The sequence below is a fragment of the Gambusia affinis genome, linkage group LG12 (genome assembly GCF_019740435.1).
Source record: "Gambusia affinis linkage group LG12, SWU_Gaff_1.0, whole genome shotgun sequence".
In the NCBI taxonomy this organism is placed as follows: Eukaryota; Metazoa; Chordata; class Actinopteri; order Cyprinodontiformes; family Poeciliidae; genus Gambusia; species Gambusia affinis.
Genome location: NC_057879.1, coordinates 2,840,530 through 2,862,309, shown reverse-complemented (window position 1 = coordinate 2,862,309; position 21,780 = coordinate 2,840,530). Strand labels below are relative to the sequence as shown.

The window sequence follows — 21,780 nt, the reverse complement described above, 5'->3', positions numbered from 1 at the left end:
AGTGTGGAAATACACCTCCCAGAATTCCATCGGCTTCTTACACAGAGCGCATGCGTAGTCGGTCTGAGCCATTATTTTGTCCTCCTCAAGCTTTAAATGAACAACAGGCTAAGCGCTCCCTGAAATGAATTAAATATTAATTCACGGAAAGAGATTTTTTTCTCCCTCCGTCCTCACCGAGAACATACCATGGAGCGTGTCGGTCAGTAGGTCGCTGTCTCGTCGGGCCTGTTCGGTCCTCCGTTGGGCTTGAAGGCCGAAAACGGTACGCGGGGTGACAGCCCCGTTAAAAGGCAGCAGTTTGGGTGTTTATCTGCTCGGCTAGCCTCTCAGCTAGCTTCCTAGAGAGCAGCGACGGGAAGCGACGAAAACTGTAAGGACTGATAAGTTTGGAAAGACAGAGCTGTGACTATCGCTCTGTCCGACCCGGCAGAAGGGATGGCACACCTTGGAGACTTGCAGAACCAGGTACAGAACCTCCCGCCACCTTTCTTATTCTTTGTTTAGTGAATTCTTGTGACTGTCAGGCTTTTCAGGAATAAGGATGGGTGGGGGTCCAAGACATCGGGGCACACGGTTAAACCAATTGTCACAACATGTACCATTTTAATTATCATCACGTTTTGCAAGAAACGCGATTGGAGACACTTTGTAAGATAATTTAAAATGTAATGTGCTGTTTTATAATTTTAAATTCTCAATAATTTTGCATTTGCAGTTGATATATTGACAACCCGCGTAGCTTTGACTTTATTTGCTGCTGTTATTTCAAATGTAGAATATAGTAATGTAAAACAGGCATAGCTAATCATATTTTCTATTAACGTTTTTCAGCACAGCACTGTAGTATATCGAATATACATTTAAGGTAGCAATAACAGTATTGCTACCTGTGCTTTTTATGTCGATTAGAGACAAGCTTACGTACACGCACGCACCCCTACAATAAAACATAAGCACTTTCATTAGCATACAAGATGCTTAGATTTGTCTGTCACTCATCCAGAACACCAAGCTGGACCCGGAGGAGTACTTCACCAAGCAGGAGCGGATAGGAAAGGGTTCTTTTGGAGAGGTTTACAAGGGCCTAAACAACCGCACCAAGGAGGTGGTGGCCATTAAAATTATTGACCTGGAAGAAGCCGAGGATGAAATAGAAGATATTCAGCAGGAGATCACAGTCCTGAGCCAATGTGATAGTCCTTTTGTTACCAAGTATTATGGATCCTATTTGAAGGTGAGCAAATTAAAAACACACACACACACACAACACACATACACACACAACAATAACAATGGGATAACTACATAAAGAGCCTCGCAATAATATAAGTTTTTCACATTTCATGTCACAACTACAAACAATAATGTCTTATTGAGGCGTTTTATGAAATAGATCAACACTAAGTAGCACAGAACTGCGAAGTGTCTTTCCTTTTCAAAATCCTTCGTAAATAAAACTCAAATAAAAAGGTAGGCACACTTTTGTTTTCTGCCCCATTCTATCTGATACCCCTAAATAAAATTAACTGGAGCAAACTGGCTTAAGAATTTAGTCAACAGAGTTCACCAGCATAAATGGTAATTGATCTGAGAACATTGCAGAGATTTGCGTTAGGACTTAAGAGAGCAAAGGGTTTCGTCAAGGCTAACTGTTACGCTCACGCTGACTGTGGAGGTGCTGCAGAGAACCGCAGCTCAGGTGGGGAAAAATCTGGACCCAGTCCAGTCCAGTTTCCAATTACACACCATAAATGTGGAAAAAGATTAGAGCGAAATGATGCTTTTTTTTTTTTTTTTTTTTTTTTTGTGGACATGCAAAATGCAACATGTGCTATAAACCAACACAACACATAATAACCCTGAGAACACCGTCATCACAGTGAAACGTGTCCAGGTTTCCTCAGACCTTTCTGCTTGATGTAAACTGGTTAATAAATGGATAGTTAAAGGTGCTTTGTGGTAATTTTTTTAAAATGACTATATATACTTTACAGCGCTTGAGCCGGTGAAGCTAAAACTGTCACTTGAAGAGTACTGATCAGAGCATATTTACAGATATTTATCTTAAATGTAAAATGTATATATTTCCTGTGCAGTTGTGGCTTAATTACTGCTCTGAACATGTTGTTCTTTCAGCAAGTTGCCTTTTTTTTGGAGTCTGTATACTCCACTTAACAATTAATCAATTGCAAAATTATTTCAATGATTGATTAATCACAATTAATTGTTTCAGCCTGATTTTATTGCACAAAATCCCAACAATCCCAAAAACAAAAACAAAAAAAATGACATAATCTAGACTTATCTCATGTGACTGAGGTCAAACTGTTGTGTTAACAGCCAGATAGACTTTAAAAGGAAACCAGAGAAAGAGTTAAAATGAAATAAAAAATATAGAAGAAAGAAGTAGCAACAATTTATCCATACGTTGATATAAATGAATCACTATTATTATTATAATTATTTTAAAAAACAATGAAAATGTCACATCCAAAAATCTGAATGATTAGAAAAGTAAAAACTAAGTCTAATTTATGTGGTTGTAACCTGACAGAAAGTTGAAATAAGAACCAGGAGATGCATCGTAAAGCGCTCAAAAACAAAGTTAAAGACAACTGTCAGTTAACACTCTATTCTATTTTTTTCCCCCACTGTAGGGGACCAAGCTGTGGATCATCATGGAGTATTTAGGCGGAGGATCTGCTCTGGATCTGGTAAGACGTTCTCTACGTTTCACACAGCCCGCTGTTGTTGCAGCCAGACTGAAAAACCAGAATCCAAACCGTCCCGTCTCTCGCCGGCCCAGCTCCGCCCCGGACCTCTGGAGGAGACCTACATCGCCACGATACTGCGGGAGATTCTCAAAGGCCTCGAGTATCTGCACTCGGAGAGGAAGATTCACAGGGACATCAAAGGTAATGAAAGATGTGCGACTAGCGCGTGGTGCTGGCCGAGTCCGAACCAGATGCTTCACACTCAGCCACGCAGTCACACTGCATACATTCTTCTGCTTGATTTCACAAGCGTGTGTGAGGTTGTAACGTCGCAGCCGTCTATAGGTGCCAAACATATTCGCGTTGGTATTCTATTTTTATTTACATCTCTTTTTTTTTTTTTTGACTTTTTTTAGCTTTACATCATGGTACAGCATTATTCCCTCATCAAAAACACACCTGCGTTGATGTAGAAATCCATTAACCTCCCATGGCAACCATCCAGCTGTGTAAAGCACCTAAATTATTACAAAGTCAAATTTAAAATATGAAGTGTTTTTGTAACAACTGATGGCGTTCCTGGAAAACGCATAACTCTGCCCCTTTAAATGTTTTTCTTTCTTACTCGTAAAATAGACCGATTGCAGTAATCCCACAGTGACAAAAGTGAGACTTTTAATAAGTTGGACTATTAGTGTGTTTAATATCCCGAGGAAAAATGAATGCATCATTTCTCCCTGCTTCTTGACTCCTCTGGAGAGTGTTTGTGCTTTTTAGTGCTGAGGCCACAGATTCAGCGTCTTGTTCTCAGCAACACGTTTCAGGGATTGCATTTGTCTCCTCTCCGCTCTGCTCTTCTGCAGCGTGTGCCCCGAAGAGTTTAGTCATCTGTTGAGACATCTGAAGTGAAAGATGTGGATCATTTAGTTTCATCAGCTCCTTACGGTGGGGTACGGCTAGCGAGGAAACATGACGTCTTAAAATTTAATGTGTTGAAAGTAGGAAAAAAAATGACCAAATGGGAGGATTTTGCCATCTTTCTCAGGGGTCAAATTTTGATTTCTTTACATTTGGGCCACACATGCCCAAATGTAAACATGCTTTTATGGGACTTTCCTTCCTTAGACCTTCCAGAAATTATCAAATGGCTGCATGCATTTAATTTTTTTGGTGCATGCAGGAGGCGTTTGTTTCTGTCTGGAATCTTCCAGTGATACGTAAAGCAGAAGAGCTGCAAAAAATAACTAAATATAAAAGTTAGGGATTAGCCGACTGCCAACCGGGAGAAAAACACACTTAGTTTAAACCAGTAGACCAGTAAACTAGAAAACTAACTCATGATAAACTTTTAGAGTGCCTTTAATCAATATTACTTACTGTTTTATATATATATATATATATATAGATATGGTTCCCTCTTAGGCTATTTTCATGTGAAAAGGTAAAATAGTTTTTTCTTATACTTTGATATAAGGGCTGAACCGACTGCAGTTTTCTGGCCAATCACCGATCTTTAAAAAGCCTGACCTGCAGATTCCCATTGTATTTTATTTTGTCTGAATAGTTGCTAGGTTGGCAACGGTGGGGTTACTATTGTTAACCACAGGACGTGGCCTGGTGGGCGGGGCTAACGGTCAGTTGTTTGTCACAGCAGATCAGAAGTGGACAGAACCATTAGCTGGTATTTATTGTTCCTCCCTGACTGGGTCTGCTGCAGAACATACATCCAGATACAGTGGTACGCATCTGCTGTAAACCTCCAAGCGGTAATGGAAGTACAATAATACCGTTACCATGGAGACTAAACGCTGGATGAAGAAGAGACCTTGCTGACTGATTTCTTAGGCAAGTGGCCCTTGTGTAGCAGGGAGCGCACCATTTAAAGGGAGACATCTAGATCCTCTATCTCTATGTCCTTCAGATAAGAAAAACACAACTTTGTTTAATTTTATATATTTAAATTGACATTTTCCACATTTATTACAGCCTTGTGTTGTTTATGTGCCACTGATCAAAAGAGGCTGCAGCAGTTTTACTCCAGACCAGGTGTTTGCTGGTGACCCAGTTTCAACATGGATAGCAAAGGCTAACCCAGCTTATTGAGCTCCCTCTCTACCTCTCTCTCTCTCTCTCTTTTTCTCTCTCCCAGCTGCCAACGTGTTGCTATCGGAGCAGGGCGACGTGAAGCTTGCTGATTTCGGAGTGGCCGGCCAGCTGACAGACACCCAGATCAAGAGGAACACGTTTGTTGGCACGCCGTTCTGGATGGCGCCGGAGGTCATCAAGCAGTCGGCTTATGACTTCAAGGTGAGAGAAGAGGAGCGGCAAACGGCAAACACAAGCACCACGGCTGACACTTGACGTGACAGAGTTACTGTCAGCTTTGCACTTCTAGAAACTGATCTCAGACTAGACGGTAAACGTTAGATTTCCACTCTTGCCTCAGACATGCTAACACAGAAATATGCTTTGATCTGAACTACTTGGCTGTAGGTTTAAGGTTGAGCCTCTGTTGGTTTGGACGCCAGGAAGTTAGCTTTTACTCACATCTGACCCAAACTCCCACTTCCTCGTGTTTACTGAGGCGGCGGGTGGAAAACTCTGAGGTTACTTTCACCAGCAGCTTGTTTTTCTTGCCCCTCCCTTCCATAAAAAGTTCAGAGTGCACGACTGACGGCTGTTCAGAGTTTCACACTTTAAATGCACTCGGTGCAGCTCCCCCAGAGGTACCACAGCACACACCACTTTATGCTACCATAATCTAGCATAAAGTGCTAGTTTATAGTAGATTGAACTGTTCTGTGAGAGATGCTTAAAGCTCAGGATACTGTTCTGGAACCTAACTCTGAAATGAAATGAAATCTTTATTTTTAGAACAAGTAAAATCTCAGAGACAAAATAAAATATTTAAGAAAACAAAAAAAAAATCTTTCATAATAATAACTAGACATGAGAAAACAAACAAAAACTCTGGGTTTATACTGAAACAGCAACAGATTTTGTTCTGCTTCTGTACAGTAAAGGCTGATGCTAATTCTAAAATTTAAATGCACGCCACACTTTTCAGATTTTTGTTTCATCAAAATGTTCAAAACTTGTTTCATCGTCCCTCTGTTTTGCGTTGATTTATTACATAAAAATCTACTAAAATCTCTAATTTTCTTGTGTGTTTCAGTGCGGGAAAACATTTAGATTTGAACTCACGTTTGCAGCGCGTTTTGTGTCGCATGACGTGACGACGTGTTTCTGCTCCGTTTCAGGCCGACATCTGGTCCCTGGGGATAACGGCCATAGAGCTGGCTAAAGGAGAGCCGCCCAACTCAGAGCTGCACCCCATGAGGGTCCTGTTCCTCATCCCCAAAAACCCCCCGCCCACCCTGGAGGGCCCCTACAGCAAACCTTTCAAAGAGTTTGTGGAGGCCTGCCTAAACAAAGACCCTCGTTTTGTGAGTCCAACAGCTGCGTCCGCTCTTGAAGCCCACAATTCTGGAGCTTTTCAGTGTGGAAAAAGAGAGCTTTCCTAATTAAAACATAAGAATTAGAGATGCACCGAACCAAAGTTCATATCCACATCAGTCCGATATTGCAAAAAATTCTAGGTCGGGGCATCGGTGACAATGTGCCCAATCTATACAGTCAGATTCTATGTTTTGTGCTCTGAGTGACGCCATGCTTTAATATTTATTTTACATTATATTTGGAATTTATAATCTTACTTTCTGAACCATTTGAAAGAAAGTTGGTCAACTTGTTGTGTCTGTCAGTTTCAGTTTCTTTATTATTTATTTTATAGTGACTGTTCTACTCCTAGTTGCACTGACAGAACAAATGAAAGTTGTTTCCACGTTTGACCAAGTGAAGTGTCGTTGTTTATGTATTTAAGTGAGCTGTACTGATGCAGAGTTATACGATTAATTTATAATTCAGTACCTTTATGTCCAAGTTTCTTAAAAGAAGAAGATAAAAAACCCATTTTAAGTCTGTTCAGTACCTCAGATATCGGTATCAGTATTGGCAGTGAAAAAAGTGGATCGGTGCGTCCCTAATCAGAATAAGTAAGTAAATGGGTTGTGATTTTTAGTTGTTTTTTGTACTTGTGTTCTGTCTGCACAGAGGCCCACCGCCAAAGAGCTCCTGAAGCATAAGTTTATCACGCGTCACACCAAGAAGACGACGTATCTCACAGAGCTGATCGACCGATACCGGCGCTGGAAATCCGAGGGACACGGGGAGGAGTCCAGCTCCGACGACTCAGACATGTTGGCACCAATCGTGACTCTTAAGAGCATTTCTGGCCGCTCGCTGAATCAGCAGTGTTTCATTCTCCTCCATCTCACAGGGATGCCGACGGTGACGTTGAGCAGACTCCCCTGTGGAACTTCCCTACAGTCAAATCTATAAGCCAGCTACAGCAGGGCTACCCACAGCCGGACTCAGAGGTGAGGCGTCCGGCTGCCGCCCACGGCAACCAGCAGCTGCTCTGTCAGGTCGCTCAGCTCTCTACCTCTCCTCCTCTCTTTAGTCCGGAGATTCTATGAAACGACAACCTAAGTCACAGTGCTTGTCTGCTTTGGTGACGCCCATATTCAGAGAGGTAAGTCACACTCCTCCTCCTCACTGCAAACTCATTGACATAACTGGACCAGTTATTGACAACACTTTTCTTCCCCATCAGTTGAAAGACAAGCGTCGGGCCAGCGGCGGTGGAGTAGGAGCCATTGAGGAACTGGAGAACGCCTTCAGCCTGGCAGAGGAGTCCTTCCCAGGCATCTCTGACCGTCTGGTCACACACATGATGGAGAGAGTGTGCAGGTGCCGCTTCCGCCGCCGGCGTTTCTAAAACCGACGTCACGTCTCTGAGTGTGACCTGCTAATCTACGTTCTCCTTTCAGGTTTACTTTAAATGGTAACATGACTCCATCTTCGCGGTGAAACCCCCTACTGGATGTAACGTGACCCGGCCTCGTTTTTTTTTTTTTTTTGCCCGTCTGTCCCTGAACACAACAGCTCTGACGACCACAAACAGACCACCTGTCGTACCACTGCCACCTTCCTTCTACACCCTGAAAGAGATCTTATAATTAGTTACAATTAAATATTTTTACAGTTTTTCTTTAAGAACAAAGAGTATTTAACACTAAAACAAAAAGAAAAAAAAATAAGCCATGCCATTTAGAAAGTTGTGTATACCTGTTAGTGAGAAGAAATCTGCTATAATAAAGACTATTGAAAAGGATTTCCTTTTTTTTTTCTTGCACTATGAGCCCTTCTATCACCATGCCTACTTTTATCAAACAGGACTTAAAAGAACTTTGTGTAATTTAACTTTAATGTAACTTTAAATACTCTGAAACTTCACATCAGCATTTATAATGAGCTCAGCGGATGCGCAGTTCCATCAGGTGTTTGCTCATTTCTGCTTGCTAGTCTGAAGGAGCCGAGTGGAGGGTGGGCTGCTCTGTTTGGAGGCTTGGAAACTGCAGCACCGAGCAGGGAACTTTGTCCTGGTGGGTGGAGCTAGGTCCACCCGGGTGTTTCGAACAGCTGAATGGTTTCAAGGGAGATTAAAGGATTACTCAAACATGCATGAAAAAAATCAATTTCTCAGGTATGTTTGTGATGAAGGAATGACTTAACATGTTAAAAATGAAGTGGATTTTACATAATACTGGCCCTTTAAAGGTTCGGGGCCGTTGGTGTGATGAGTCTCAGTCGGCCTGATGGGAAACATGCCCTGCACTATTTCCAAGATTGTAAAGATAAATAAAAATCCAAATTACAAGTGAGCTTGTTGAAAGTTTAATAAACATTCTTTTTTTTTATTCAATATATGCATAAAGAACAATATTTGGTACTTAAAATCTTGGGTAGAAACAGCACAAAAGAGGAATGTGGAGAACCCAAATCTTGGCTGGCTTGAGGAACGTTGGTCGCCTCCCGACCCCAGAGCTCTCAGCAGCTGGGACGAGTTCAGGGTTAAACCATCACAATTCACCACTTCCACCAAAAAACAGAACACACTCACTGCTACTGCTGCGCCACGTCACACTTCACATGAGAGTAAAAGCACCCGGTTAGTTTAAAGCACCAAACAGACGTCACGCCTCGGTACTCCAGTCAGGTGCACAGGAAGACTGTTAGAAGCCTCAGCTTAACCACAGTGAAAGGCAGTTTTAATATGGCTACACTGATCTGAGAACAGCACTACTGGATAAAAACCTGACTTCAACTATGCCTGAATAAAAACCTTTGACTTCTACCTGATGAGGCTGAAGGCTGAATGCTTTTAAACTGTCGCCTTCTGACCGCTTTACGTGTTAGAAGATGGGACCAGTTAGAGAGTTTGAACTGGGTAACACTGAGCAGGACAGGTCCTATTAAATGGAAAATTTATATATGTGGAACAGTAGGTTAAAAAAAAAGGGGGTGGCGGTTATAGGCATTTTAATAGTTCCCACCATAGTTGGCTCTCCCAGGAATTATTTTTTCACAAACCTCTGAACAGATGCAGCAAAACTTTGGCTTTCTGAACAGAAGTCGCCCACAAATTAAATAAACGTAACAGAAACATCCCAGAAACGTGGGGCACCATCGTAGTGAGATGGATGACTCGACTTCATCTAAGCATAGGTAAAAAAAAAAAAAAAGATACATAAAAAAATAGAAAGAAAATAAAGCTTTATATGTAAATATATAAACATAACACTGAGTATATCAAACTAAATGTAAAAAGAAAAGGAAACAAAAAAGAAGACGACTTCAGATTCTATCTGGAACTAAACATTAGGGGTCAGTTGGTCGCCGGTTGAAATCCACCTGAAAGGAGACGATGAGAAAGTTACATCGTCATGGGAACAGAAACCGGAGCGCACTTCCTGGTTTGACGCTTACCAAAGACGATGTTTGCTTGTGTTTTTTGTTGTTTTTTTCCCCCTTCTACACGTGTTGACCATCTCCCTCTCCTTGGTTCTGCATTTGGGCCTGCATCTTCGCGATCATCTCTTGCATTCTCCTCAGCTGCAGGACACAAAACATCCAGAGGTGAGACAGGGAATCTAAACTTAAAACAAGGAGCGACAAAAAAACCCTGCAAATTGAACGCATCACAGATCCCCGACACCTGACTAACATCAAAACGACAAAATCCACGACTGTTCAGAGAAAAAGCAAACTCAAATGATTGTGTAAAAACACTAAAATGGACAATTGGTTCTTACCGTTATAGTTTATGGAGACTATCTTAAATTAGCCTAAAAAATGAAAGGAATTGATTGATTTTCCACTTGGATCAGTCAGAACCAATGGCCAGCCATCAGAAATGGAAGAAACCATTCAAACATAACATGACTAGAGAAATCAATCCTTCACTCAGGTGAGCTGTCGATAATGTATTTTTTTTCCTGAGACGTCATGTACCATTAGTGGCTCTGAAGGATTTTTATTTAGCTGGACTGAGGATAAAAAATGTCCGTTTGGATTACAAACGTTGTAGACTCCTGGTCCGGACATTTTAGTTTCCATCTGGCTCCAAAGAATCCAGCTTTTTGTTGTGGCGGGTCTGTTCAGTTTCACAGGAAATCAGCTTTGGCCATGAGTCTGACAGAATGGCCCGATGCCGTGCTGGAAACGGCATCAAATGAATCGGTGTTACTTGGATTCAAGGTTTCCACGGGAGACGAGGAGGATGGGGAAAACCTCCGGGATTGTTTCTAGGCCAGGTTTTTATATCGTCGCCTTCCTAAAATAATGGCATAAGTATGACGGCTTATTAGGGTCGCTATATAAAAGTAGAAGAACAAATATCTGCAGAAAATCTCACAGTTCTGAGCTCCAAAAGTCGAAACTTTTTTCGATTTTTTCTGGCAAATTCTCAGTTTTTCCGATATATGATAACTGTATTCACAAAAAGTATGGCTATTATGAAAGTAAAGAAATAAGTATGCATGTATAATGCACTTGACAAAGTGGTCAGATATTGGTCAGACTCTAACCTCAGCCTCCTTCTCCTGCAGAATCATGTCCTTGTCCATTTCCTCTGGCTCCGGGGCCTTCCTGCACAGGGGAGACAACTTCAGTCATGCTTCATGTTACTGCTGGTTGCCATGGAGATGGAGAGTGAGGAGAGCTGAATTACAATGAACAAATAATTTATGAAGCAATTACTTTAAATGCGTTAATTTGTCTAAAACTGAAAATAAATGCAAAAATAATTGGATAAAGAATTAAATGTTTTGATTTCAATAATTTTTTTTAAAAATAAGTCATTCAAACATGAAATTATTATATCTAGTTTTTAAAATGAAATCAATACATTTATTTGAGGAACATGTAATTTATTCTACATTTAATTAATAATTGATGTATTTATTTTCAGTTTGAAAACTAAATTAAAGGTTAGAAATGCACCGATCCAATATTAATATCTGTATCGGTCCCGATACTGAAAAAAACAACAACCTCTAGATCGGGTATTGGTGACAATGTGCACAAGAGCAGATCTATTCAGTCTAATTCTATGCTTTGTGCTCTGAGTGACATCATGCCTTATTACTTATTTTACATTATATTTAGAATCCCTATTTTCACTTTCTGAACCGTTTAAAAGACTTGTTGCAGTTTATTATTTAAATGATTGACCAACATAATCAATCTATTGGTTTTGTTAGTTTCAGTTTGTTTATTAATTATTTTACATTGAATGTTTTACTCTGAGTGAACTAATAAAAGTTGTTTTACATGTTTGACTAAAGCTTGTGAAGCTGATGGTGTATTAAGGTGCATAATTATCAAATTAATTTGTAATTCAGTGGATTTATGTCTGTTTAAAAAAAAAAAAACATTTTAAGTCATTGCAGCCGTGTTTCAGTATCGGATCGAATCGGCCGATACTAAACCGCAGATATCGATATCAAACGTGAAAAAAGTGGATCGGTTCATTCTTAATTTTAATAATTGTTTCATAAATTAGTCATTCATTGTAATTTCCCTCTCTTCACAAACCATGGGCTGCATTTCCAACATGTAATATTTTATCTGAACATCCAATAAATGAAGGTGAAAGCAGTAAGCGAGGTTAATATGGTGCCATTTGCTTTGTGCACTGATTTATTTATTATTAATAAGAGTCTGCTCAGAAACACTATGCGAGGAAGCGCTTGTTATGCAGCTTTAAGCAGCTTTAGGGAAATAAGACAAAAGCCACATTGAGAGATGGAAAACAGTTAGTGGGTTAGTGTTCTTGTTGCAGAGGGAAACATTTGCCTCTCAGACAAATACCTACAACAGTCCACAGCAGGAAGATCCATAAGAAGCAGTAATTAGTTGCGAAGTCCGGGGAACAGCTTGCCTCCCCTCTAATGATAAAAACATTACCTCCCCCTCGCCACAAGTGGAGACCAGCACAGCCATCAGTGGACAGATGGCGGAGCAGTCAGACAGCCAAAACCACTTCCTGTGGTTGACGTCAGAACACAGAGCTAAACCAGCTCGTCTATTCAGGGGTTAAATCATGATGGAACCAAACTATGTTACACCTCACACACTCATCCTGATTCTAATCTACAGACACCAACTACACATGCTTTGTCATCAACAGTGGAACTGATTCTTAAGAAAAAACGTCTACAACTCCTAGCATCAGTTCTACATACTGCTACTAAAGGAAAATGAATGTAGCTAGCTAAAAAGTTAGCTGCACTAACACTAAAGTAGTTTTGCTAATGCTAACGTATTATTTAGCTGTAGGTAATGCTGAAGTGCTAAATTCAACCGTGTTGATACCCACCAGGTGTCCATAGCTGCGTTTCCGTTCAGTACAGAATTGTGCAAATTGAAATTACAAAAATTAATTTGCCTAACTGAAACGAGCCAGTTTAGAAAAAAAACTCCCGTTTTTTGATGAAACATTTTTTTCACTAGGATGAGGACGGTTTTCAGCCAAATTTAAATAGATGTATTCCGCAAAAGTGCAGTAGAAACACTTTTTTTTTGCATCACGAGTCACGTGATCAAGAGCCGGATGTTACTACTGGCAGAAACAATGAAGAAGATGACAGGAAGTGGTAGCGGGACGATGGTTTGTTTGTGTGTTCTTCAGACAATGTGTAGTTGGCTTCACCAAGGCTCTCGGTTTATAAAACGTTGTGTTTCATTCCAACGTGTTGAATCCAGGTTAACATCCGCGGCTGCCATTATTTTTAATGACTTACCGCGTGAACTAGCTTATTCACATGGGATTTTTATTTCATTTTCCTTTTTAGCTGAAACGCAGCAACTGCAAAATTGTGTTTTACCCTAACATTAGCAGAATCTCGACAGATTTGCGCACATTTGTGATGAAAACGCAGCTTGTGAATCCTAGCATGTCATCGGTGGAGGTTTGCTGTTTGGAGGTGGGGGAGGTGAGACAGAGCAGGCAGGCAGACAGGTACGTACGCCGGAGACAGAGGCAGAACGTAACCATGGGAGGACAACCTGCCACCCCGCTTGAGGCGGTCCGAGCGGAAGTTCTCATAGTGCAGGTCCTGGGTCACTTCCTGCAGGTCCTGCATGTGGGTTCTGTGGGAAAACAGCAACCAAGTTAGGAGCTTCACAGATATTTACACAGACTTAGGCCGGACGGTTTTCCCTCTAAGGGAGAAACAAAGATTTGTCGTCCGTGTTTCTTTAAGATGGCAGGAGCCTGAAGTCAATGGAGTCAATAATGCAATGGGAGGAATGTCGTTTTCCCCTTTTCAAGAGCTCTATGCTAAGAGTAGCTCTACAGTAAAAACAGGCACTTCGGGCCTGCTCTGCTTTACTGTACACACTGTTTTTATTTCTTCAAACAGCGCATACAGTATGTAACAAAAATCTTGAGTATACAAGAGGTCCCAAGATGAAGCTTTACAATCTCAACAAATACCCTTGCTGGATTCCAGGCACTTCCAGAGAATTTCCCAGAGACAAATGTTAACAGAGTTCAAGCACCTTAAAAACACGAAGTGTTGAAATGAGCACAGTAAAGACATTCCTCTCAGATCGTTACTGAAACATCTGGAAAAACTATCATTTTGTAGAAATCTGTAATTGTAAAAAAAAATTTAATGAAATTACACCAAACAGCAAGAATTAGATGTAGGTATATCATAGAGAACTAAGAGTGTTGCAATTAATCTATTAATCACACATTAAATTAAAATGAAGTCGATCAATTTTTTTTGAAGAGCAAATTTGCTTACAGAGACTTCATAATTCATTTTATTCATGCTTTTTGCTTGTGTGTGGTTTTTTATTTCAGTTTTTTATTTGTTTATTGTTTGGTTGTTGTGTTTTTATTCAGGATATTTGTGATAGCTTCCACAGTTCCAGCGTGAAATGTTCTTCACAAAACGAAAGTTTGTTTTTTTTCTTTTGTCTTTAACAGAATGAATTTGCATTATTATGCCATTTTCAATACATTACTTGAAAATGATCCCAAAGCAACAACATTATTGTTTATCACAATCATTTCAGGGACAATTTATCATCCAGAAAAATTTGTTATCATGACAGTTGTAGTTTCGGCTCTTTGCTCTCTTACATCAGCATGGTCCGCAGCTTCAGGAAGTCGTTGTGTTCCGGGTTCTCCACCTCCACCACGCCCCACGGGTACAGGCGACCTCTGACCTTCTTCCCTTTGGCCTCAATCTGCTGGTTGGAGCCCACCACTGCAAACGGGATGCTAGCCTGAACAAGAGAAGTAGCATATCATGTTACAAATGGAAGGCGTCCTGAAGTGAAAAGGCATCTTGACACTGAATGTGATCATTGAGCTGCTGTGTAGAGAACAAACAACCTTGAGGATCCTGGTCTGCTCTTTGAAGTCTTCATCTTCATCCGACTCGGCGTCAGGGAGGTGATATATCTTGATACCGTGCTCATCGATCTCATCAAGAATCTTAGCATAAATAAAAATTTTAAAAAAAGAGAGAAGGAGAAGAAAAGGGAGTTATGAAACTATTCCAGATACAATTCCCAGTTGCTGTGACGGTGAGTCGAGGAAGTGGAGCCGTGGCGAACTCTTTACCCTGCGCTTCAGCCTCTCCCTCTCTCTCAGTGTGAGCGTGTCGGCCTTGGCGATGACCGGAACCACGTTCACCTTGTTGTGGATGGCCTTCATGAACTGGACATCCAGAGGTTTCAGGCTGGTTTGGACAGGAGACCAAGAAGTCGACAAATATTAGAGAAAAATCATTTTGCACCGATTGCAGTTGTCAGGCCGATCGCTGATTTTGTTATTTCCCCCCACCTCCCCAAGCTTTCCTTAACATAACCAAACATATATGAACAAAACACAATCAAACAGGAGTCATGGTGTACATTTAACATGTAAATAACTCAAACTGCAATACAATTAGTACAAAGAGACAAATCCTGAGCAATTTACCACAATATTTTTTGTTCTATTTAACCTAGATCTTTTCAAATTTTGCAATCTACCTGGAAAAGTAATTCTTCCCATCCCATATAAATCACACATGATCTGGTGTCAGTCATTTCACCTTTTCAGGCTCTGATCACCAATCTTTAATACCAATTTTTCTGTCTGAAAAGTTGCTAAACATAGGAACAAGGTTGTTAAGATGGTAACCGTGGGTGAGTATTGTTAACTGAGCTCATGCAGATGTGACCTGGTGGACGACGCTTACAGTCAGTCGTCAGCCGTCTGTCATTGGAGAGCAAAACGGGGACAGCGGCTGATTTCGCAAAGATACATAAGATGGCTTTCACATTTAAACATCCGCTGATCTCCTACGATTAAGAACGCCGGGCTGACTTATTGAAGCGTTTTCTCTAGCATAAGCGGTGTTTGCATGTGTGTCTGCGCGTAAGGAGGCACACACCCGTGGCCCAGAGGGGAGATGAAGTAGAAGCAGCAGTGAACCCTGTTGTCTACAATGTGTCTGCGGTTTAGGCCACTTTCGTCGTGGAGGTAGCGCTCAAACTGGTCGTCGATGTAGGCGATGATGGTGCTGAAACTGGATCAACAGAAGAAAACGTTGGCAATAAAAACTGAACACGGAGCAAGTAAACATTCTATCTACTCATTAGATGTTAAATGAAGTCCTACCAGTCTTGGCTATTGATGGCGTCTCCGTATCCCGGAGTATCTACGACGGTGAGGCGGAGCTTCACCCCTCTCTCCTCTATTTCTACAGTCGATGCTTCGATCTGAACCGTCCTCTCAATCTTTTCTGTTGCAGAGACAAAACACAATGCAGGCGGTATAGGACTTTAACTGCAGATTTAAGATGGAATTAAAAGTGTGTGTAGGTGTGTGTGTGTGTGTTTTACCTGCTGCCCCAGGGATGACTCTTTCAGGATAAAGGTCAGTAAGGAAGAGGCTGTTGATCAAGGTGGATTTTCCAAGCCCAGACTCACCTTTAAACAAAAAGACAACACGCTTTAAATCCGTGCTACACAACACTACCTGCAGAAAAAATATGGTTTAACGAGAAACGGCTGAAAAGTAAATAATAACTCTGCATGAGGCAGAAAAAACAGGACATGTATTCTAAGCCTGGCGGGCCACCAGGCTTTAGCTGCGCTCCCACAACGTTGAGAATTGCTTGTTCTATTTATTTTGTTTGTCATAGTCTGTGTTTAGGTATTGTAAGTAATGTCTTCCGATAATTACCTAGTGATATTTTCTAATTTCCTGTCACCTTTAAACATTTTTATAACTCACAAACATGGCATGCTGGTGGATGACTGACCTGGTGCCCCTACCACCGGCTTTAACAAGCTTCAGTTTCAGGAAAACCTGAAACATGACACTTTTCTTAAATTAACACAAATGTTTCCTATAAATCCTCCCATCTGCTGAAGAAACAGTCGGTAGCATAAAAGGGGAGTTTAGGAACACTTATAGCTTTTCTATATTTTTCTCTGTGTACTCCAGTAGCCAAGCAACATTTTATCTCCAAAAACAGTTCTGTATTTGTTCAATGTCAATAAAGTAAGTCCAAGTTTATCAAGCACATTCCAAAACCTTGGTTTATTCACAACCCAAAAAGGTCAGACCTTGAAACCGTCTCTAGATTCCACATTCACAGACGATGCTGAAGTGAAACCATGTTTCAGTCTTCTTCTTTCACTGCTTTTTACAGAACATAGAACTGGGCTTCCTCCATTACTGTCCTGCCAGCAGCAGAGATTCCTGAACTGACCACTGTCTGACTCCACTAGCTAAATCCAAAATTGTGTCGAAGAGATAAGCAATCTATTCAATTCAGAAACTCTTTTTGCTGCTAAATTACCGAATAAACAGACATACGAGCACAAAAACAAAGAAATTTGTTGCTTTTAATGTTTTTCAGGTTATTCAACCATCAGACTGGAGCAAAGTTCTACTCTACACAATCAGCTTCCCAGTGTTTCAGGACCTCCTGATCATTCATGGAGCTTCTTTAGAAATGTAGACTGTGGACGCTGACATGAGCGTTGGGGACATCTGTGCTGCTGCTACATGTTTAGCGTTGAGATGCTGCGTAAGGTTTGAATAGCTTCACTGATCGGCTAACTGCTTTTGGCACAACTTGAACACGTCAACAGTCTTTTCCAAAGTCCCATCAGATTGTTTTTTGGAAGCAAAATTTAACCCACCGTGAGTCAAGAGAGGCGGTTTTATCCTCCGTCACTGATGTTAGGTGATGTCAGTTATGCTATCCTTAATATTATTTCTCTCAGTCTCTCCCTTTCATATTTCACAATTCATCAATACATGTTCTACATTTTTATTCCTTCCACATCCTTCACGTTTATCATAATTTTTTTCCTCTCAATTAAACATACAACGTCATTTAGAAAGGCATTAATCTCATCGTTATTATTTCTTCCCTTCTGTTTCCCTCACTAATATTTTTAACCAACAGTGCCGTTGTGGTTTGCGACGCAGGAAGTGATTTTAGAACAAACCTTTCACTCGCGGTTTCAGTTAAGTTTTGCTAACTCTGTTGCTGAGAACAGATTAAAGGTCATTTGCTGCATCGCCGGTGGAGAGGAAACGGAAACATTCAACCGCTCCAAAATAAGAGCGTAAATATGAACGTCTACTATTTGAAAAATTCTTAAACTTTATTTAAATGAAAGCTACAAAACAGCTAAATAAATTTGAACTTTAGAATTTATCCAGGCAAAATAATTTAGGGGAAGCTAATTACACTAAATGTTGTCAAAGATGCTTAAAAAACAGAACATGAACATTAGCGGATTAGCTAATGGGTTTTACAAATATTTATCGGCCTTTCCGGCTAATTTGTTTAAATTTCCAGTTTTAGTCAAGGTACTAAAAACATTTGAAATATTTGTACCTTCATGTGAACATATTCAACATAAGCTAAGTGGCCCAAATAGCTTAAATAGTCAGAATGAAACCCAACTGTGTCTCAGCTTGGGTTTCATGAAGAAATGCTTGTCCCGTGGTTCCCACTAAATCTTTACCAAGTGACAGAATCAAAACGGCAGACAGTTACTTATCATTATTATCATATGCAGACAAAAATCCCACACTGTCTTCATTTGGTGAGTCAGCATTTTTTCGTTTTCATTGCAACCTCATCGCTGCTATTTGTCAGGAAAAATAATAAGCTCTGCTGAAGAAACAGGAAAAGTCTATTTGCTTATGATCCAGATTCCTGCTCTAGATAAGCAGTATTCTTGCAGTGGACAGAGCAGAAGGCCAGGCTGTGTGAATCAGTCCCTCGAGGCCCACAGGCTGCATTCCTCTGGTTTATTTTAAAGCAGAAGGATGAGCCGTGTTCGGGGTAGTTTCTACCCTTCCCCCCCCCCTCCAGCCCCCGTCTTCCTCCCCTTTCCCAACAATCCCAGAGATTCACACGGACACACACATCAGGAGTTAACACCGCCGCTCAGCCCAGCTGAGCATCTACATTCATGTGACTCGAAGATATGAACAAAATCTCGAACTACCCAGCGACAAACTTGCTGTCGCCGTCGCTCCTCGGGCCTGACAAAAAACAGTTTCGCACAACGGGAAGTAACAACGTACTCACCTACAACCATAAGGGTGAACTCAAAACCTTTCTTGACTGACTTGCGGTGAACCTGATTCGGAAGGTTGGCGAATCCAACATACCCCGGGGTCTCTGGGTTGGTGAACTGCCCCTGCTGTGAGAGTTCAGGGAGAAAGTTAGGACTGCTCCAAAACAACACAGGGAGCAGAGGCCAGACCAGAATATAACCAGGCAATAGTATGACAGCCAATTAGAAGACCTACATCTGCCATCACAGAGGAGACATCAGCTCATGAAAAAAACTTTTTATTTACAGAAGCATGGCGGCTGGAACATCTCTGCATTATTTCCAAAAGGGATTCCCTGTTCCCAAAGGCTCAAGATCTGGCCATTTCAAACGCAAAGACGACAAGGCTATGGATGTCGCTCCTCACTCACTGAGCTGCACGTTTCCAGGTCAAAACACGACTAAAGTGCGTCTTACTTAAAACAGGAAGCTGAAAGCTTCACAGCAAAGTTCAATCCAATATTTAGTCCAATTCCGTCTGAACATGCTGGACTACTTATGGATTCAATGAGGTGCTAGTTTCCATCTTGAAAACGTTAAAATGATCAATGTTGTCATTTCTACCTGTTAAACAATAAACCAATCATGCAAAAGTTTACTGCAATGGACAAAATCATCTAGGTAGAACATTGAATCACAGAAAATGGTAACTGGACCACACTTGTACTGATCAAGTCCAGAAGACCCCAAAGAGCGTCATGCTATATTCAGTCATTCATTCAATGGTTGCCATGGGAGATTCACAAAAACTAAAAACAGACTTTAAGGGGGTGAATATTTATGTACTTTTTTATTCTGCATGCTTTCATCTAACTGTCATTTTCCCTTTGACATTATGGAATTTTTTAGTTGATCATGATTGATTTGTAAAAGCAATGAAAGGGTAAAACAACCATACTTCTTAGAGGCACTCTTCCTGTTTGAATTATACAGCAAATGGATTTTTTCCCCTGGTTTTTGTCAAACAGAAATCTGTAATATCAGTATTTGCCAGACAAAGTGCTATGAAATCACTGGAAATTGGCCACAGAAATCTCTGAATGGTGTTTTGTTTTTGTTTTTTAAAACTGTTTTATCGTAACAGAGAGATTTTACAAGAAGCTGTTTGGTTTGGTCAGGAGACCTGCGCAACCCAGCATGCAGTTCTGATTCAGATTGAGTAAACTGGAACATTCAAAAACCTTATCAACTCAGGCACCAGGAGAAGCTATATCAGGTCGATCTGCCAACGAAGCAGAGCATCACGAGAAGTAGGAATCTGGTCGTGCCGGCGCCTCGGGAGGTCATGACATACAACAAGCCTTGACATTTCGATGGCTCACCTTCGTTTTGTCCGCCTGAGACATTTTTTCTTTCCTCCTTGATCAACCTGAAAAAAAAAAATGAACAGACTGCTTAAAGAACAAAGTGACCGAAACACCATTCGTGCTGAAAATGCGTCCTCGCGTTTCACCTCTGAACACTTCCTGCCTTGCAAGTTATTCATGTTGTCAGTTAAAGACTTCAGTGTCTGAGAGACAGGAAGTCTGCTCAGAATGGCTGAGAGCGCTACATCTCACCACAAAAAGCTGCTTCCCTCCATCGTAGCTGCCTCCCCATTCCGCACTACGATTTTAAGCCTCAGAGACTGAGATATGCCTCTTAAATTAATCCACCCATCCCTGTAATTTGCTTCACGAGCCTTTCTTCTGTGTATCTGATTACTGTAATCTTGTATACTTTATCAAAAACAGCCTTAATGAGTCGAAGCTGGGATGTGAACACACCCACAAAGAGAATCAAAGGCAAATAATGCAACATAAACGTGGAAAATGACATTTATTTTATAATGCATTTGAAAATATTTGTAGTTTTGTTTGTGTAGGGGGATGGGTTAGTTTCATTTTGGCTAATTTAGTTTAGAATGAGCATTACTAGCTAGCTAATGATGTAATGCGCACTGAAATTAGCCGGGTAATTAGCCCCCAGCAGCTATTAAGTTACATTAACGAAGGTCAGCGGGACAGATAAACCATCGTGTTTATCGAACTACCAACCCATGCTAGTTCTTCGTTAGGCAGTTCTTCGCAGGGTTAACCGACTATATGTAGCCGCGTAGCTTCTGGTGCGGGATGTTATCTCGTACGGCTAATGTTAGCGCCGTCCGTTCACCAAGCCGAGATTAACGCCGCGCCAGAGACACTCGGTGATAAATAAGAGATGAAATCCCGAACAGTGTCGGGTTAACTTACAGTGTGCCAGCAGGGAGGGTGCTGAAGAATAAGACAGAGGTGCGGAGAGAGGAAAGACGAGCTGCCGAGGTAACGCAGACTTGGCGGACACCTCGAATTCTTCAGATTCCGGTGCAAGCAGCTTCCTTTAGCACAGAGACCACAATGCACCAGGAGGGAGAGCGGAGCAGGCACAGCTCAGCCGTCAGCAGCCAGTACCGTTAGCTCGGTTCTTACCGTCCCAGACCAGCTAGAAGCACATTATAATGCAAAAATATCGGCTCACTAATTTAATTGTGTATATAAATTTTTGTATGGTCCTTAAAAGTATGGAATTAGAGTTATAACATTTTCTTAAAAAAGGAAATAGTGTATAATAGCCTGCGCTGGATAAATTTCTGAAATTCAGCTCAGTTTGTAAAACCAGTAGCCTATTCATTATGGTAAAGCTTGTGGGACTTTATGGTTTATTCAAAGTAAATTACGGTTCACTATTTTACAAGATACCTACATCCATATTTATGACTATAAATAATAATTTCACAGATTGTGCAATTTATTGGCAGACAGAATTATTGTTCACATTTAAAATGTACAAATTGAGAGAAATTTAATAGCAATAATCCAAAAATATTTAAAGAAATAATCTAAAGCAAATGAGGTGGACTAGCAACTGATGTCATCCAGGACATGTTGGTGTAGAATATAGTCTCTGCTGCCTGGATGCCATTACAGTGAAGAGACAGAAACAGTCTTCAGCCAGAGGCCGCTTTAGATTCGTCGCGAGACTG

General features: G+C 41.0%; 2 protein-coding genes across 3 annotated transcripts; one reads left to right on the top strand and one right to left on the bottom strand.

Annotated features, from left to right (window-relative positions):
- The first annotated feature begins 16 nt into the window (after positions 1 to 16).
- On the top strand, positions 17 to 7,953 carry stk25b (serine/threonine kinase 25b). The gene is made up of 11 exons (XM_044133072.1): positions 17 to 468; positions 1,007 to 1,237; positions 2,661 to 2,717; positions 2,810 to 2,918; positions 4,867 to 5,024; positions 5,978 to 6,163; positions 6,831 to 6,976; positions 7,057 to 7,156; positions 7,240 to 7,311; positions 7,393 to 7,529; positions 7,610 to 7,953. Exons 1-11 carry the CDS (start codon positions 439 to 441, stop codon positions 7,647 to 7,649), a joined length of 1,266 nt encoding a protein of 421 aa, XP_043989007.1. The 5' UTR covers positions 17 to 438; the 3' UTR covers positions 7,650 to 7,953.
- A 547-nt stretch (positions 7,954 to 8,500) lies between these two features.
- On the bottom strand, positions 8,501 to 21,202 carry sept2 (septin 2). Of its 2 annotated transcripts, none has more exons than XM_044133073.1 (13): positions 21,011 to 21,202; positions 20,102 to 20,148; positions 18,752 to 18,866; positions 16,032 to 16,118; positions 15,808 to 15,931; positions 15,581 to 15,715; positions 14,764 to 14,881; positions 14,533 to 14,634; positions 14,278 to 14,423; positions 13,152 to 13,274; positions 10,709 to 10,769; positions 9,609 to 9,734; positions 8,501 to 9,533 (listed from the first exon to the last, which is right to left on the bottom strand). In XM_044133073.1, the coding sequence occupies exons 2-12, from the start codon at positions 20,123 to 20,125 to the stop codon at positions 9,654 to 9,656; spliced, it is 1,116 nt and encodes a 371-aa protein (XP_043989008.1). In that variant the 5' UTR covers positions 20,126 to 20,148; positions 21,011 to 21,202; the 3' UTR covers positions 8,501 to 9,533; positions 9,609 to 9,653. The 2 variants fall into 2 exon arrangements, with proteins under 2 accessions (XP_043989008.1, XP_043989009.1); XM_044133074.1 differs by having other exon boundaries at positions 13,191 to 13,274.
- Positions 21,203 to 21,780: the final 578 nt, after the last annotated feature.

Bases quoted from the DNA above. Each gene is read 5' to 3' on its own strand.
- stk25b (XM_044133072.1), top strand. From the start codon at position 439: ATGGCACACCTTGGAGACTTGCAGAACCAG. The intron at 469-1,006 runs GTACAGAACCTC...TCACTCATCCAG, and splicing joins TTGGAGACTTGCAGAACCAG to AACACCAAGCTGGACCCGGA. The intron at 2,919-4,866 runs GTAATGAAAGAT...TCTCTCTCCCAG, and splicing joins GATTCACAGGGACATCAAAG to CTGCCAACGTGTTGCTATCG.
- sept2 (XM_044133073.1), bottom strand. From the start codon at position 20,125: ATGTCTCAGGCGGACAAAACGAAG. The intron at 14,882-15,580 runs GTGTGTGCCTCC...TGTCCAAACCAG, and splicing joins ATCTCCCCTCTGGGCCACGG to CCTGAAACCTCTGGATGTCC. The intron at 9,735-10,708 runs GTTAGAGTCTGA...TGTGTCCTGCAG, and splicing joins TGCAGGAGAAGGAGGCTGAG to CTGAGGAGAATGCAAGAGAT.